Genomic DNA, 19,098 nt, shown 5'->3' with positions numbered 1-19,098 from the left:
AATGTTTTGTGTCAAAGTTTAGACCATTGCAGACTGTTACATATTTTCTGATAATACTTCTGCTTTTTGGTTATTTACATTTGAAAAACAAAGTTTTGATAAGTATTTTGGGGGCAGAGATTACGAGAGCGACAACCTACGTGAAAGCGATACGTTTCCGGTTCATGCGTTGGAAGGGAAAGTTGGCCACTTGACAGACGAAGAACATAATTGTTTGGAACCATGGGGAAAAATAAGCGAGGACGAGGTGGGCGTGGTGGCGGTACAGACAGAGGGTCTGGTTGGAAAAAAGACAGACAGGCGAAATATGACATGAAGTGCGCTGATCGCAGCAAAGTTGTCAACTCCTCTGATGAAGAAGAACCAAAGGAAGGAAAGGAAGGTGAAGTCCTGAAAATTGCTTGGAATGTATGATCTTGTAGAGAGAGAGAGAGAGAGAGAGAGAGAGAGAGAGAGAGAGAGAGAGAGAGAGAGAGAGAGAGAGAGAGAGAGAGAGAGAGAGAGAGAGAGAGAGAGAGAGAGAGAGCTTTACAGGCTATGTATACATCTTCCATTGTGTTTTGACATTTGAATGCCAGCGTTCGTGTCAAATCAAACTAATTAAAACTCGTCATAGCCTTCTTCTTCCCGTGGGGGACCGGATCCAATTTCTTGGATGTTGAAGGTTCTAAACTGTCGATTTCAAGCAGTTAATGTTACATTGCTGCGATTGCATTGTTTAACAATCCTTTTTAAGCAAATTTTAACATATATGTATTAACTCCTTGCGCCTTATGAACCCATGAAGTAAAGCAGAGCTGCTAAACCGCCAGTTCGAATCTGCCTTCAGCACCAAAGAAGAACTCAACGTAGAAGACTTTGAGCTCCGCTGCCCCATGCCCCCTCTCAGCCCACAACAACCACTCCTCGAAGACATCACCATCACGGCCCCTGGCGTTGAAAAACTCCTACGTAACCTGAACCCCAACAAAGCCAGTGGGCCAGACCAACTCAGCTCCCGCGTCCTGAAAGAGGTAGCGACGGAGCTCGCACCGGCGCTAACACTATTGTTCCAGGCCTCTCTCAAATCGGGAGTGGTACCAGCAGACTGGAAGCTAGCCCATGTAACGCCAGTCTTCAAGAAAGGGGAGCGTTACAGGCCGGAGAACTATCGACCAATCTCCCTCACATCTATCCCCTGCAAGCTCCTAGAACACATCATTGTGAGCGCCATCCTCACCTACTGCGAACAACACCAAATACTCTGTCCTGAACAACACGGCTTCCGACGGGGAAGATCATGCGAGACCCAGCTGCTAGGGCTTGTCGACGAGGCCTCGTTCGCGCTTGAGCAAGGGCACCAGGTGGACCTTCTAGTGCTGGATTTCTCCCGCGCGTTTGACAAGGTCAGCCACAGTCTACTCGTGCATAAGCTCCGTCAGTACGGCATAGGTGGTAAAGTCAACGCCTGGGTCGAGGATTTCCTCACCAACAGGAAGCAGTCCGTCGTCGTCAACGGGGCCATCTCAGAGCTAGCTCCAGTGGAAAGTGGCGTTCCTCAAGGGTCCGTGCTCGGGCCGACGCTATTTCTGCTGTACATAAACGATCTCCCGTCAGACCTGACCTCGACTGCGCGACTTTTCGCTGACGACACAGCGTGCCATGCTGACGTCAAGACAGCAGCGGACCAAGAAAACCTCCAAACAGACCTCGACAGACTGGCGTCCTGGGAACAGAAGTGGAAGATGGCATTCCATCCTGCCAAATGCACCACCGTACACATGACCCGACGCCGTACCACTCTACCATACGAGTACCAGCTCCATGGCCAGAAACTCCAGGAGGAGACCCAGGCCAAGTACCTCGGCGTCACCCTGACCAAAGACCTGAAGTGGAACACCCACATCGCCAACATCACCACCAAGGCGAACAGAGCACTTGGCTTTGCTAGACGCAACATCAAGCTCAGCAACAAGAAGGTCAAGGCGGCTGCATACAAGGCACAAGTACGACCCATCCTAGAGTATGCCAGCCCAGTATGGGACCCACACACCGCTGAAGACAGTGCCTCTCTTGAAAAGGTCCAAAGAAGAGCAGCCAGATGGGTGTCGCATCGCTTCCGCCAGACCTCCAGCGTCAACAACATGCTCGAAGACCTTGAGTGGCCTACGCTTGAGAGCAGACGGAGGCGAGCGAGACTAACAACCTTCTACAAAGTCCACCACGACCTTGTCGCAGTGAAGAGCAACCACGCACCAAAGCCAAGCCCACCCAAGTGCACGACTAGGCAGATCCACGCTCTATCCTACGAAATCCCCCACTCTAGGACAGCCTACAGGCAGAAAACATTCTTCCCGCGCACCATTCCAGAGTGGAACCGCCTGCCTGTAGAAACTGCCACAGCGCCATCCCTGGCATCCTTTCAGGCCAGGCTGGCAACTCTCCACTGACCCATCATCCCCCCCCCTACCCCCAACCTCCCCCCCCCCCCCCCCCCCCCCCCCCCCCTCCCCCCCCCCCCCCCCCCCCCCCCCCCCCCCCCCCCTGAACTTCACCCCTGACCAAGCAATAGACCGGAACCACCATCACCCAAGCGTAGCAGATTCATCACCATGCTGATGTTGGCTACCTATCACTAAGAAGAAGAAGAAGAAGAACCCGCGCGTCTGCTTGTGACATAATGTGATATGAATGGAGCGAGAGGGAGAGAGAGATTAGTTTTGATATTATGATCCTAACCTTAATTATTCATTGTGAGCTGACTATCTGCGCCTCGATATTTTATTTATGTTCTTACGTTTTATGTTGTTTATTGTGATACACCACACCCGAGTTTCTCGTAATTGAGATAATAAAGTGTTCTATGTCTATGTCTATTGCAGACACTTGTGAGGGTGCTGAAGCAGCTGTGATGCAGACCATACCCCTAGCAATGTGGGATCTGGAACACTGTGATCCACGCAAGTGCTCAGGGCGGAAGCTGAGTCGACATGGTTTGGTGCGATGCCTGCGCCTAAATCAGAGGTTTCCTGGCATTGTTCTGTCACCTATGGGAACTAAGCCTGTGGCACCGGAAGACAGGTAAAACTTTATTTTCTTTCTTTAATTCTCTTTTTCTCTTGTCTTTCTCTATTTAGGTAAGGTTTGATGTTCTTTCTTTTCTTTTTAAATTTAATCTGTTTGTTTTTCTGTCTCTTTCTTTTTACAGCAGTTTCAAATACATGTCAATATTAAATGAAGCTGCTGTTACACTGTAGAATTGGGGTACATGTTCTGTATTTGCTCATAATTATGTTTCTTTGAGAGACACGACATTCATAAAAAAAAAAGAGCGTGGTAGGGGGGAATGTGTGTGTGTGTATGTCATGGAAGTGTGTGTGTGTGTGAGCAATGTACGTGTGTGTGTCAGCATTAATTCCCTTTTTTTCCAGCTAGTCTCAAGATTTGTTTGCTCGTTATTTTTAATAAAAAATTTTAGTAATCTTCTGATTGTGAATTTGAGGTTAAATTGTTAGATGGTTTGTTTCATTTTGTTTCAGGGAGATAATAGAGAAAGGAGGTCTAGCTGTGATAGACTGTTCGTGGGCTCGGCTTGACGACACACCATTTTCTCGCATGAAGTGTAACCACCCTCGACTGCTGCCATACTTTGTGGCTACCAACCCTATCAACTATGGTCGTCCATGGAAACTTTCATGTGTAGAGGCATTTGCTGCCGCTCTTTGGCTTACTGGTGAGTATACAAAATTAGGTGATAAACAGCTAGAGGATCTTGGTTAAAAACAAACAGTATGACTACATTGTTTATTCATTACTGTACATAGCTGACTCTTTCTTTGTGCATAAAAGCATATTTCCCGATTTTCTTAGATACATAAGTAATTTAATATAATTTATAATGCTGTGAGAATAAAAGTTGTGACTGTAAAAGTTGTCATACATGTTGTTCTACTGTAATTCCTGTGAGTATGAGCTTCTAGCTTATTGCAGTTCATTGTTTTATGCAGTCAGCTTTTCTTTTTGTGTCTGTCTCTGTATATATCATTCTATTTAAATGTGGTTTGTTTGTTTTGTTGTTTTTTGTCTGTTTTCAGTCAAATTTGACACTGATGTTTTTCTTCCGCAGGTTACAGGGAACAGGGTGAACACCTGCTGTCCAAGTTTAAGTGGGGTCATTCGTTTGCAGACCAGAATGGTGATCTCCTGGAAGCTTATTCTAAGTGCACAACAGCAGCGGAAGTACAACAGTTCCAACAGGAACACCTGGACAAAATTCAGGATGAATTTGATCATAGACAAGACAAAGGTTGGTGTATAATATTTTTGGCCATGGCTGGAGAACTGATCCGTTGGTTACGGAGCCCCCATGCTTCAGAACCAGCAAGTCGATAACAGAGCCCCGAGGCTCGGGAACCGGCGCTCTTGAAAAGCTCTCAAACTATAGGTTTCTTTTTATTGACGAGCAAGAAGATGATCATGAAGATGATTTTTTTTTTTAAGTTAATTGCAAAGATCCGTGATTTTTGTTGTTCTTTTAGAGAAAGGTTTGTGGAGATCAATGTCATGCGTAATGTATGTATTATGAGCGACTGAACCAGGGGAGACATAGATGCAGTTTGCTTGATCAGGTGTCAGCTCTGTCGACAGAGTTTGATGGTTTTTCAACAATAACAAAAAAATTCATGTCAATTATTTATGTACTGCATCTCCCCACCCACCCCATCCCGCCCCACCTCACCCCCTACCTAGCGCCTAAAATAACGTGTATATATATTTTCTGCGCTTTGTGTCAGCACTGTGTGTGTGTGTGTAAATAGTACCGTTGACACGTTTTTATATAGAAGCCTACTGCGGTTCTTGTGCTTAGGCTGTGTATTGGACTGTCAATGTATGCCTGCATTATTAGTTGTCAGTAATTATTACATGTGCTGATTGTTCTCTTTGCCTGCGCGCGTATAGTATGTTGGTTATGTTTGGTCATAGTATGTTTGTTTATGTTTGGTCGTTATCTTGCCTGTGCGTGTATTGTATGTTTGGTCGCTTTCTTTGCCTGTGCATGTATAGTTTGTTGGTTATGTTTGGTCGGTTTCTTTGCCTGTGCGTGTATAGTATGCTTGGTCGATGTATGTATTGTAAAGCGCTAAGAGTAGACATTTTTCTAGAATAGCGCTATAAAAGTTTGCATTATTATTATTATTATACTCCAGTTTGTTGATAAATGCTGCTTCTAGCCTCCAGTGTACGGGTCAGTCAACACTCGCTACTTGGTTTGCGGACGCATAAAGTGATGGCTGACTCCCAATGGAATCAGTGACTTGTGAACTTTGTTGAGGCAATCTTCAATCTTTCATAAACCGCTAAAACGCTTTCGAATAAAGAAGAAGAGAAGGAAATAAAAAGAAGGCCACAATGAGAAAATGAAGGTTGAAAGATTTTGTTAAAACGTTAACAGGAAGACTCGAACCCCCGCCCTTCACGGACAACGGTCCAGAGCAGTATCCACTGTACTATGATGACCCAGCTGTTAGGGTGGCCAGTTGGACTCTGTAACCGATTTGTTGGTTCTCAGCCACTCCAATATTTGTTTTATTAGAGTACACCTGGTCCTGTCTTTGTTTTTTGATGTCTAGTTGGGTTAAATATCTTCCTAGATATGGAAACAGGGATAGTTGTGATAAAATTGCTTAAATGATGGAGGGGGGAAGAGTGAAGAAACATACATCAATAGTGACAATGACAAAAGGTGATGTTTTCAGGTCCATGTCACAAATGACATAGTGAACTTTTATTTCTTGATGTTCTCAACAAATTACTTGTCAAATGGAAAGGAAGGGCACATGCACAAGAAGTGTAACTTGTGCGTTTTTTGTGAAAGGGCAAATCATCCTTCAGTTTCTAAGTACTTTTCACATGAGACTCAACTTCCGACGAACAGCTATTTGTGCATTTAGTTATTATCTTATATGCTTTATAGTATGTTCTGTGCTGGCAGAAGAGATATATTAAAAAAAAGAATTATGTGTGTTTTCACATCCATTTTTTTCTGGATAATTTGGAATTCATTGTGAATCAAATTTCAGTAAACACAACCTTTTGTCCCTGTCTCAATTACATGACGTTCTTGCGATTGCATTTAATTCTCTGTAAAACAGACATAATCAAAGAAGGATTTCATGCAAGAGACAAACAGAAACTTAAGTTTTAATCCAACAGTAGCAAAACATAATTGTTGCATTTGCTGTTATGCAGATCTGCTGGACATAGACACCAGTGTTGATGTGTGCAATCCTAACCGGCCTGCGGGGGGTGCCAGCTACCTTCCACCATCTGATAGTGACAGGTAACCTTTGATGCTTTTTGATGCTGCATTACGAGGTCCACCGTTTCATTCTTTGATAACATGTTGTTCTTGTCTGCTGACTAAGAACGATAGGAGTAACTATGCAATCACTCAAAGTAATGTACACATTACCTATCCTCACCGAAAGGATACAAAAGTGTAAGTACATGTATTTCAGACCTGTGTTCTGATTTTCACCTGAAAGAAAATAAGGTCTTTCTGATGCTGCAAATCAATTGGTATGTACAGATAAATATTTCGAGCTATGATTGTGGTCTTGTCAGTTTGGGGGTAACCTTCATTCAAGACACTATTACATAAGCGTTGTAAAACTAAAAGGTATGGTAAAGACTGGTGTAAATAGCCAGAACAACTGCCTTCCTCAGCATTAAAAATGGAAATTTTAAGACAAGCATACAGTTATTTATTTGAGAAATAAATATTGCGCTTCTTTTGGGTTAAGTAAGTACTGCAAGTCATTGCAATAACATTGGGAGATAATATGTCCTTTTTTTTGGAGAGAAACAATATGCAAGGAGAGATGGAGTATCAACGGGAAGTTGGTTTATCTTGTTGTTTTGCCATACCTGTAACTAGAATTTGCATGAATGTGACTCTGAAGTAAAACCTTGCTGTAAAGCTGCTTGGGAAAAATATTTGAAGGTAAAAATTGCAAGTTTTTAGATGATGTCTTTCAGAATAAGGTTCATCATAACAGTGCTCATTTAGTTTGGTAAGCACCCCCTTCTTAAATGTATCCTTTGTTTCTGATTTTCAACCACATTATTCTAAATTAAAAAAAATGGTAGGTTATTGGAACGTTTAATTATTGACAAAACAAAGACTGGCGGGGTGGTAAGACGTCAGCCTCTTAATTGGAAGGTCGTGAGTTCGAATCCCGGCCGCGGCGGCCTGGTGGGTTAAGTGTGGAGATTTTTCCGATCTCCCAGGTCAACTTATGTGCAGACCTGCTAGTGGCTTATCCCCCTTCGTGTGCACATGCAAGCACAAGACCAAGTGCGCACGGAAAAGATCCTGTAATCCATGTCAGAGTTCGGTGGGTTATAGAAACACGAAAATACCCAGCATGCTTCCCCCGAAAGTGGTGTATGGCTGCCTAAAATTATGGCGGGGTAAATACGGTCATACACTTAAAAATCCACTCGTGCAAAAACACGAGTGTACGTGGGAGTTTCAGCCCACGAACGCAGAAGAAGAAGACAAAACAAAACGTTACACTTACAGTACGTCGACCCAGTGTTTTTTTAAGTAGACGGACAGAGAAACACTTTTTTCACATTATTCTAAGAAAATCTGTCTAGTCTGTTTGTGATTTTATTGAGTTGTTTTCTTTCTTTTGTCCACAGCGATAGTGAATCAGAGGATGATGATGAGTCAGATGCTGATGATGAAGATGAAGATGACAAGAAGGAGGCCGAGAGTAGTTGGAAAGATTCAGCAGACGAGAGGACAGTAAAAGAAAAAACAGGCGCTTCTGAAGATAGGACAGAATCCTGTCTGTGTGAAAATGAGCCAGAAACCACTTCTTCAGTTCAGTCAGAAAGCAGAGACACATTACAAAGCTGTGATAAAGACTCTGATTCAAATATCAAGCGTGGTGATGGGTCAGCTTCAGAGACAGTTCTCACAGAAACAGCCTCAAGCTTGGCTTCCCTTTCATTAACATCAACTTAGATTGAAGATGTGTGATTTGTTTGAGTGGCCCCTGTCGAACACTGAAGGAGGAGAAAATGTGTTTGTTTTCTTGTGTGACAGTTGTGAGAAAGATAATGGAAAACTGGAAAAGAAGAATGGATTGGTGAATTATTTGTGAGTAAGTGCATGTTTGTTAAAATAAATACCTGGGTTTCTCTCTGTGGTGTATGTTTGTGTGTGTGTGTGTATAATATGTATGTGTGTGTGTATGCATTGGGGTGTTACGAGTGTGTTGTGACATAATGCTGACTCTTTCGCACACATGTACAACGGACAGAAGCATCTTTGTGGGGGGGGGGGGGGGGGGGGGGGGGGGGTATCTGCATGTGACTTTCTCCTTCCTAAATGTGAAAAGGATAACAGTGGGACCTGTTTTTAATGTAATAGACTTGTATAAAAAAAATACTTGGACCTGCTCGATGTCTACTAAATCATTATCAAACACTCCTTGTATAGTGAAACAATGTTACACTAAATCCTTCCTTACTCAATCATTTAATGTCAGATGGGCCCTCGCACATAACGTACATACGTATCAATATACAAATGCATACACAGGTTCATCCACATAACACAGACATTATCGATGTATCATAGCAATCTAAACAGTTCACGGCAGCAAGTTGCAGGTGGTCGCGGTTCCCAATGAACATTTATTATGGTAAGCTTGCAACAAATGTCGCATGTCACATCGCTGTAAGACTGCAGCAACAGCTGTGTAGGTACTGGACATTGCAGCATACTGCGCGATATGGAGAAACTAGTTTTTGCATCGGGAGATAGTGCAAGATTGTAGTAACAGCTTTGTAGGCTCAGGACGCAGCTAGATCGCAGAAACTCCCGTTTGTTCATGAAAAGGTCACAACTAACTGCAATGTTGTCGCAAACTAGAGTTTGCGTAGAGTGCTTTCCCATATTCATATAAACCATCCATTTGGGATGGCTCGCCCAGGATATGATAGCAAATGTTAAGATATGACAATGAGCAGGACTCTAATGCTGATGAGTCGGGCTACATGCATGGCTAAACTATTCACATTCATTGTGTTTATTATGGTAGTTATGATCCATTTTCAAGTAAATCATTGCATGCAAACTGTATGTAACTACAGCAAATATCTATTAGTGTTCTTTTCTGGACAAATTTGCCAAAAATGAGTTTCCTTACAAGCTTTGAATTGCAGTTGCAAAGCTGCACACTGTTAAAAAAAGTGGTCAGGCAATGGAAATGGGGGGGGGGGGGGGGGGGCTTAATATATATATGACTGTCAATAAAGTTATGCATCAAACATTCTCCAGTTTTATTGTATATTGTGTGTTATTATAAATGTGTGTGTGGTGTATGCTGCGGTTTGTTGCACATGTATGTGCAGTATGACCACTAGTATACAGGTATGCACTCCTCTTATTAAAGGAGAATGACGTTTAGAGTTCTTTCACAGCAATTATCTGTCAGTTATGGGCAGAGTTGGGGGGGGGGGGGGGGGTTACTTTCAGTACATATTAATTGCAGTATTAATCACAGTGTCTGTTGCACGTGTCTGTGTTACTATACATTTGCTAAAGGGTGGGAGCATTTATGTGTAATGGATATGTAAACGTGCACACAGACAACTATGCAGAGACATATGTTAGTAAATTTAGTAGTAGTTTTGGGACTGGCGTAATTGCCTAGGCCTTGCAGCCCATCATTTGTTCCATTCTGTGGTTGTATATAATTGGAGGTTTTTTTTTTTCATTCGTCAAAATCGACGAATTTTTCTACAAAAATTGTGAGGACAATTATTCAGATTTAAAAAAATGATTCATGTCTTCAAAAAATTTACTCATGATTGTGCAACAACAAAGCTCCAAATAGGTTCTAATACATAATTTCAGACGTTATGATTCTGTTCTGATTAAGGGGGTTCGTTGTCGTGCACACATGGCCTATCAAATCGCTTTCTATCCAGCTTTGTTCCATCCGCCTCTTGTAAAGCTCCTTTAATATCGTGGGTTCCTCGCTGGCTCAGCTGGAAATGGAGAACGCAAAAAGAACATGGCGGAACACTGAACGCATGCCCATTTCATTTGCATCAAAAGTCTATATATAACGCCTTCATACTAATGTCTGTGTTCATTTACAAGGCTAGGTCATGAAGTATTTCTAGCTGTCCGTTTCTGGACTGAGATTAGCGTCTGTAGTTGTTTGACTGGGCAGTTTACGTCGTTGGAGATCGTCAGCAGCTGACAAGCGCACACACGGACAAGGACATTACGCGTCGTTCGAAACTTCTACAGCAGAGTCAGCTTAATCATCACAGAAAACATTTGGGGCCATGACGGAGCCGGTTTATACATATCTGAAAGATGTACGACCGGGGATGAAAAACCTGAACATCACATTCATTATTTTGGAAATTGGTTCGTATTCTAGTTAACTGTGTTAGTTGAGGTCGTGTTAAAGGAGCTTTACAACACTACTATTTTGTGCCAGACAAAAATTGAACATGGACGTATTTTAGTTCGTGCATGTCTTTGTGTTTATTTTCAGGATTAGTACGCCATAGAGCGTGTTTTAAACTTGTCAAGTTTGAGTAAAATATGCTTTCTGAAATGTTCGCAAATAACTTGGTCAGATTTGTATGGGTTGTGAAAGAGTGAATACTCTTGCTTTAGTGAATGAAACTTTCCCACGTGACATTATAGCCCAGTCACTAGCGAGAGGTGTGTCTGAAACACGGGGACAAGGAGCACTTTTTGAAAGCTTGCGTCACTATAAAAGCAAGTGTATTCATGCAATCATGCATTCACACACAATACAAACCCGACAGAATTATTTAACAGTGGAGTTCGTCTATTAGGAGCCCCCCAGTTTGGTTGGACTGGATTATTTAGTTAGCATCCGTCACTGTGTCCCAATTAAAGCAGAATTCTAGTAAAATAGTAGTATTGAGGTCTAACGAATGACGTCTCACAACGTGCGCTGTCGTCCTTGGCGGTCAAGAAAGCCGCCGCGATCATTGCGCAGACGACACTTCTAGACCGCCAATATTTTTTGTGCGCATCACGTGCTCCACATAAATCGGCCGGAAACGAAGCAATTGGGAAACCTGGATACCTCTCCAGTTTTTATGTAAGTTTTCTTCAAAACTTCAGAAAAATTCAAGTCATCATATCCACTGAGTGGACGCATAGAATCAGGTTTTGCATCATGAATTAATTTCTGCATTGAGAAAGTAGATATTCCCCCGTTAGAAAAGAACAACAATTTTTGGCATCAAGCAGTAACAGGCTGGGGAACTACTGTCTTGAAAAAAAAATTCTAAAATCGAGCAGGAAATTTCATTATTTCTGGACAGTGTACCAAAGCACATTGATTAGGACTTGTGTAAAGTCTTTTTTCCTCAGAGATTATTTTTCTTCCTCGGAAAACCAATCAGGTTCCCTCTGAAATTCGCGGATCTGAGGAGATCGAATTCCCCAGCCTGAGTACTTTTCAAGTTCCTGTTTTTTAACTAAAAATGAAAAAAAAAATCCTCTATGATTAAACATGGTCTTCAAGCAGACTCATGACTACTTGTAGCATTTTGCTTCTTTTTGCAGGGGAATATATATAATTATAAAGGTAAGTGTAGGCCGTTTGTAAGTGTGTTTGAAATTTGTACTTTCAGGTAAACCAAATCGCACAAAGGATGGTCATGATGTTCGAACAGTGAAAGTTGCAGACAGGACTGGAAGCATTAATGTTTCTGTCTGGGATCAGGTTGGTGATGCGATTCAAACAGGAGATATCTGCAGGTTTATGAAAGGGTAAGGTTAAATATAACTTTCTTCCTTTGTAAATGATTGTGTAAACCAACAAAGCTGGATATGTCTAGGTTTTAACATGGGATAAGAGCAACCTTCAGCTAGGACAAATACAACAATACTCAGCAAACTTTTCACAGTGTGGGGATAGGTGAGGCCAAGAATGGCTAGAAACTTTTGAAATTTGCCCAAACTGTTATGGTAATGTTGCCTTTTTGGTAAATTTGCAGAGGAAAATAAGCCCCAACAACATTACTGTGCATGAACGATGTCGTCAAAACAACAAATGAACATGTTTTTTACATCACACCAACAGGTTCTTCAACATTCGACACCATCCAAATAAGGACCAAGTCTATGGACTGAGAAAATACAGTTTTATACCACATGAATTTATGTTGTATGTTTGCTTCTCCACAGGTATGCATCTGTGTGGAAAATGGCATTGACCCTGTATACTGGCAAGATTGGTGAAATCTGGAAAATAGGAGAGTGAGTAACCTTAAGAATTATACTGCAGGGTATTGTAAAGTATTTGATTGAAACCTCTCTTTACATTGAACATGATTCAGTGAGTATATGATTTTGTGTGTGTGTGTGTGAGAAACGGTCCTATAAAAAGGTGTACACTGTGATTGACATTTTCTTGCAATGATGTTTGTAAAAGGCGTTTACCATAAGTAGTGTAGCACACAAAAAAACCCAGTGTTATTGCACGCTTGAGTTTAATCTATAGGAAAAGACGGAAACATGCTTTTATGTTTTGGCACCTTAATGATATAATACGCTCTTGTTCTTACAGTGTTGACTATGACCATGTCATTTTTCAGTTTTGTGATGCAGTTCACCGAGCAACCCAACTTCAGTGAACCAAGTGCAGATCTTTATGGGAATTTTGGCAAGGTTTGTTTGTGTCTTACTTTATTTTTTTGTATTTAGACTGAGAAATGTTGTTACATGTACAGTGTACTGCCTTTTTTGACTCACATGCGAAGCAAAAGTGAGTCTATGTACTCACCCGAGTCGTCCGTCCGTCCGTCCGTCCGGACGTCCGGACGTCCGGACGTCCGTCCGTCCGTCCGGAAAACTTTAACGTTGGATATTTCTTGGACACTATTCAGTCTATCAGTACCAAATTTGGCAAGATGGTGTATGATGACAAGGCCCCAAAAAACATACATAGCATCTTGACCTTGCTTCAAGGTCAAGGTCGCAGGGGCCATAAATGTTGCCTAAAAAACAGCTATTTTTCATATTTTTCCCATTTTCTCTGAAGTTTTTGAGATTCAATACCTCACCTATATATGATATATAGGGCAAAGTAAGCCCCATCTTTTGATACCAGTTTGGTTTACCTTGCTTCAAGGTCAAGGTCACAGGAGCTCTTCAAAGTTGGATTGTATACATATTTTGAAGTGACCTTGACCCTGAACTATGGAAGATAACTGTTTCAAACTTAAAAATTATGTGGGGCACATGTTATGCTTTCATCATGAGACACATTCGGTCACATATGATCAAGGTCAAGGTCACTTTGACCCTTATGAAATGTGACCAAAATAAGGTAGTGAACCACTAAAAGTGACCATATCTCATGGTAGAAAGAGCCAAGAAGCACCATTGTACTTCCTATGTCTTGAATTAACAGCTTTGTGTTGCATGACCTTGGATGACCTGGTCAAGGTCACATGTATTTTGGTAGGAAAAATGTGTAAAGCATGTGAGTCGTATGGGCTTTGCCCTTCTTGTTCAGTCAACGTTTTTGTTCATTTCCTTTGCCACACTGATGAAGTCGTCTTATGAAGCGAACAAAGTTGTGGTGTATTGCATGCTTTTAAGAGAGGCATGGCTTGCTAATGTAGTAATGTAAAGCCAAAATGTTTTATTTTGCGTTAAGTTTTCTCTGTGTTCATGCTTCATTGCTTGTGTTGACCACATTCCTTTTGGAACAGTAACCCCAAAACTCAGTCATCTTGGTGTTGTTCGAGGCTAGTTGGGTCGTAAATCAGATAAACAATTAACTCGACGCCCTTAATAAAGCCTTGCTTGGCAGATGCACATGTTTGTGCATAAACTGAAGGATTGGAAGAAAACAGCGTGGAAGTAGGCTAATATCGTATTGTGTCTGTAGGAAGGATCAGCATCTGGAGGACCGCCGCGCAAAGACCCCAATGATGGTGGAGAGGCAGGGGGTAATGGCCATCCTCCGCGCATGCAGCTTGCTGGACAGGGACTAGGTAGGGTTTGAAAGATCACAACACTTTTTTTCAGATCAACACACTAAAAGAAAACTAACTTAAAAAAACCGGAAATATTGATCTGCAACATGGTACCCAATCATCCATGCATGATGTAAAAGCATAAAAGTAATCCCAGGGTTATGTAGAAAAACCTGTAAGCTTACTGCACTATGTACTCGGCTTGCTCTAAATTTCTTTGTGTAGCTCAGAATAAAAGTGGATATCACACACACACACACACCCCACCCCCCCCCCCCCCCGCCTCACAGGTTTTATTCATTGTTTTCTCAGACAATTTTTTGGAAGATACAAACTGAATCAAACAGCTGTACAATAGCAAACTACTTAATTTTGTATTTATCGTGTTTTTTTATGAATCTTTTTTGTCTGTTTCAAAAGCAGGCCAAGGCAACGGTGGCCAGTATCCACAGCGGTTGCCAATACCGCCTGGAGCTCAGAACAGGGGTGCCCCCCACTCAGGGCGTGGTGGCGGCGCTCACCCGCCCCGTCCCCGCAGGTGACACAAGATGGAGGGCTAGTGTCCTTCGTCAACGTTTCCAACACTCGGTGCTTTTGTATTCCAGTTCAATCCCAGATGATGTTCATATTTTTGTGTGGTCATTGTGTAATATCTGTGTGTATGTGCTCGATCAAAATGGAATGTTTGTTCAGTGAATAGACGAATTCTGGAAATCACTTTTTTGGATTTGTACGGGTTGTGGATGAGTTGCTTTTCCTTGGAAACACTGGGGGGGGGAACTAAACAAAACATTGAAGGCCAATCACTTGCGAGTGGCGTATCATCACACATGGTCGGCGATCTCTGCACTGAGGGCTGTGATCACATTGGTAATGCCAATAGTCAGCTCCAACGTGCCTACTTTCCAACGAAAAGAGCGTTTTATTGAGCAGACAGTGCTGAAAGCAGATTGATGCCAAATATCATTGGGATGTAAGTCATCATGGTTTCACTGGCACACTCGCTAGTGATTGGCCTACAATGTCGCATGTATTTTGCCTTTGTGTTTTAAAGAAAAAGCAACACCTTTATAACCAGGCCTGGGAATGAGTAAAAGTGGTTTGGGCGTACTGACGGGAACATTTTGTGTTTTAAGCATTTTTAAGGGCACACAGAGGCTCTTTTTTTACACAATTAGAAAAGGACTTCGTCGTATTTACGACGAGAGGTGTATCATTCCCAGGCCTGATAACCCTTTAAGAAAAAATGACAAGTTATTTCCGATCATTGTCTATTGCTGTGGAGATTTTACAGAATACACATTTTGTACGCAAGCATTTAAAATTTTTTTTATAAAGCAAGGTATTTCAACATTAAGGTTTCAGGTGTTCCCATTTCATGATTTGTGAACACACACCACCCCTTCCCCCTTCTCCTTCTGTCAAATTTTTTTCAGATACACTCTTCAAAAAAAGTTAAGGATCACTTTTTTACAAGCACGCCACACAAAACAGACAAGACCGAATTCTTTCATTTTTACATTTAGTCAAGTTTTGACTAAATATTTTAACATCGAGGGGGAATCGAGACGAGGGTCGTGGTGTATGTGTGTGTGTGTGTGTGTATGTGTGTGTGTGTGTGTGCGTGCGTGTAGAGCGATTCAGACCAAACTACTGGACCGATCTTTATGAAATTTGACATGAAAGTTCCTGGGTATGATATCCCCATACGTTTTTTTCATTTTTTTGATAAATGTCTTTGATGACGTCATATCCGGCTTTTCGTGAAAGTTGAGGCGGCACTGTCACGCCCTCATTTTTCAACCAAATTGGTTCAAATTTTGGTCAAGTAATCTTCGACGAAGCCCGGGGTTCGGTATTGCATTTCAGCTTGGTGGCTTAAAAATTAATTAATGACTTTGGTCATTAAAAATCGGAAAATTGTAAAAAAAAATAAACATTTATAAAACGATCCAAATTTACGTTTATCTTATTCTCCATCATTTGCTGATTCCAAAAACATATAAATATGTTATATTCGGATTAAAAACAAGCTCTGAAAATTAAATATATAAAAATTATTATCAAAATTAAATTGTCCAAATCAATTTAAAAACACTTTCATCTTATTCCTTGTCGGTTCCTGATTCCAAAAACATATAGATATGATATGTTTGGATTAAAAACACGCTCAGAAAGTTAAAACAAAGAGAGGTACAGAAAAGCGTGCTATCCTTCTTAGCGCAACTACTACCCCGCTCTTCTTGTCAATTTCACTGCCTTTGCCATGAGCGGTGGACTGACGATGCTAAGAGTATACGGTCTTGCTGAAAAATGGCAGCTACTTGACTAAATATTGTATTTTCGCCTTACGCGACTTGTTTTATATTTAGTCAAGTTTTGACTAAATATTTTAACATCGAGGGGGAATCGAAACGAGGGTCGTGGTGTATGTGCGTGTGTCTGTCTGTCTGTCTGTGTGTGTGTGTAGAGCGATTCAGACTAAACTACTGGACCGATCTTTATGAAATTTGACATGAGAATTCCTGGGTATGAAATCCCCGAACGTTTTTTTCATTTTTTTGATAAATGTCTTTGATGACGTCATATCCGGCTTTTCGTGAAAGTTGAGGCGGCACTGTCACGCCCTCATTTTTCAACCAAATTGGTTCAAATTTTGGTCAAGTAATCTTCGACGAAGCCCGGACTTCGGTATTGCATTTCAGCTTGGTGGCTTAAAAATTAATTAATGACTTTGGTCATTAAAAATCTGAAAATTGTAAAAAAAAATAAAAATTTATAAAACGATCCAAATTTACGTTCATCTTATTCTCCATCATTTTCTGATTCCAAAAACATATAAATATGTTATATTTGGATTAAAAACAAGCTCTGAAAATTAAACATATAAAAATTATTATCAAAATTAAATTGTCCAAATCAATTTAAAAACACTTTCATCTTATTCCTTGTCGGTTCCTGATTCCAAAAACATATAGATATGATATGTTTGGATTAAAAACACGCTCAGAAAGTTAAAACAAAGAGAGGTACAGAAAAGCGTGCTATCCTTCTTAGCGCAACTACTACCCCGCTCTTCTTGTCAATTTCACTGCCTTTGCCATGAGCGGTGGACTGACGATGCTACGAGTATACGGTCTTGCTGAAAAATGGCATTGCGTTCAGTTTCATTCTGTGAGTTCGACAGCTACTTGACTAAATATTGTATTTTCGCCTTACGCGACTTGTTAAAATTATATAATTCAACAACCAAGGAGTAATGACAAACAAAGCAAAGATCGAACGCGGCAGCGACAATTTAGCTAGAGTGTGTCAAACGTGACAACCCTCGAAAATGGAATTCACAACAATGTGAATCAGTGTCAATAACGCGTGTGCCCTCCGTTGTGTGCCAGGCATTCAACACATCGTTGGCGCATGGAGTGGATCAGGTTGCATATGAATGCTCTGGGAACTCCATTCCACTCCTGCTGGAGCCATTGCAGCAGTTGACCCAGATTGGCAGGAGGAGGGTGATGTTGCTCTATGGGGTTCAGGTCCGGGCTGTTGGCTGGCCACAGCATCCTGTTGACCCTGGCCTGCTGGATGAAGGTGTTTACAGCTGCAGAGCGATTGGGAGGTGCGTTGTCATCCTGAAGAATCGCACGAGGGCCGATTGCTTGGAGGGCTGGAACGACCAGGGGTTGCAGGATCTCATTCTGGTAGCGGACACCGGTCAATTTGCCCACTACATGGTACAGAGCCTCCGCCAAAACGCTGTCGTTCCAGAACAGCGCCTCCTGCGAAGCGCTCTCCGCGACGCCTCCACACTCGGATGCGACCATCAGCAGGTTCCAAGCAAAAGTGGGACTCATCTGTAAACAACACCTGAGCCCACTGCTGACGTTGCCACCTCACATGTTGAGTGCACCAGGCTCGGCGAGCTGCTCTGTGATTAGCAGTCTGGGTTGTTCCTCGGACTGGACGCCTTGCACGCAAGCCAAAGTTGTGTACGCGGTTTCGGATCGTCTGACCACTAACAACAGTGTTGGTGGTAGCTTGTAGGCGTTGCCTAATGTTGTTTGCCGTAGCCATTCTTTGTTGCATGGCCTGCCTCTGAATGAAGCGATCCTTTCTTTGTGTGGTGACTCGGGGCCGACCAGAACGTTGTCGCTCCTGCACTCTTCCAGGTGCGTGGAATCTCTGTTTTAGTCTGATGATGACAGAGGGAGCCATTGCAAGCCTCTGGGCCACTTGCCTGGCAGCAACACCGTCTTGTAGCCATCCTATTGCCCTTCCTCTATCCAAATCGCTGTTTTCTTGTGGGGGCATGTTTCTACTGTGCATAATTGTGTCAGCGTGTCAACCTTTAAACACAAGCTGGTGAGCGATGTTCATAGCCAGGACCCTGTTATAGCATGTGCATCACAACCTTTTGCCCTGGCATGCGTTGCGCAAATTTCATGGGGCTATAAAAAACACCCCTTTTTCTTCCTAATTGCAGCTTTTGAGAAGTCACACAAAGGGAAATAACTCTGCCTGCCAAATAAAATTCTAGGTCAAGACTCATTGTTCATTTGTTAATTCAAACACATTAATCTTTTAATTACCGGCACGGTTGGCCTAGTGGTAAGGCGTCCGCCCCGTTATCGGGAGGTCGTGGGTTCGAACCCCAGCCGGCCGGGTCATACCTAAGACTTTAAAATTGGCAATCTAGTGGCTGTTCCGCCTGGCGTCTGGCATTATCAGACATGAGACCAGCAAATGTTCAAAAAGTAGGAAAGTGAGCCGGGGTCCAGGGGCCTAAGCGGCCCCTGGTGGGGTCCAGGGGCAACGCCCCGGTAGGGGGTTCAGGGGGGCGAAGCCCTCCTGACGGAAAATGAATGTTAGAATTATAAAGGCCATTTTGGGGCCTCTCCTGATAGCAAAAAATGAGATCATGCCTTTTTAAAAAGCTATAAAACCCACAAGAATAATATGTTTTAGCATTTCAAACAAAAGTGTGATTTATAACAATCACACACACACACAAAACTTTCCCCTTATTTTTTCAGTTGCTAATGAAAGATGAAACAC

The 19,098-nt window shown here is 42.2% G+C and overlaps 2 protein-coding genes across 3 annotated transcripts; both read left to right on the top strand.

The window, feature by feature from the left end:
• Positions 1-147: 147 nt before the first annotated feature.
• On the top strand, positions 148-8,192 carry LOC138959488 (18S rRNA aminocarboxypropyltransferase-like). The gene is made up of 6 exons (XM_070331005.1): positions 148-382; positions 2,862-3,060; positions 3,519-3,712; positions 4,106-4,285; positions 6,229-6,319; positions 7,687-8,192. The coding sequence occupies exons 1-6, from the start codon at positions 223-225 to the stop codon at positions 8,012-8,014; spliced, it is 1,152 nt and encodes a 383-aa protein (XP_070187106.1). The 5' UTR covers positions 148-222; the 3' UTR covers positions 8,015-8,192.
• A 1,851-nt stretch (positions 8,193-10,043) lies between these two features.
• Positions 10,044-16,895, top strand: LOC138959512 (SOSS complex subunit B1-like). Of its 2 annotated transcripts, none has more exons than XM_070331036.1 (6): positions 10,044-10,438; positions 11,689-11,827; positions 12,245-12,316; positions 12,655-12,727; positions 13,956-14,061; positions 14,467-16,895. In XM_070331036.1, the coding sequence occupies exons 1-6, from the start codon at positions 10,354-10,356 to the stop codon at positions 14,583-14,585; spliced, it is 594 nt and encodes a 197-aa protein (XP_070187137.1). In that variant the 5' UTR covers positions 10,044-10,353; the 3' UTR covers positions 14,586-16,895. The 2 variants fall into 2 exon arrangements, with proteins under 2 accessions (XP_070187137.1, XP_070187136.1); XM_070331035.1 differs by having other exon boundaries at positions 14,464-16,895.
• The last annotated feature ends 2,203 nt before the right edge of the window (positions 16,896-19,098 follow it).

This window comes from Littorina saxatilis, linkage group LG2 (assembly GCF_037325665.1).
Source record: "Littorina saxatilis isolate snail1 linkage group LG2, US_GU_Lsax_2.0, whole genome shotgun sequence".
Taxonomy (NCBI): domain Eukaryota; kingdom Metazoa; phylum Mollusca; class Gastropoda; order Littorinimorpha; family Littorinidae; genus Littorina; species Littorina saxatilis.
Note: the sequence above shows the minus strand (reverse complement) of the source record. Positions and strands in the feature narration are given on the sequence as shown.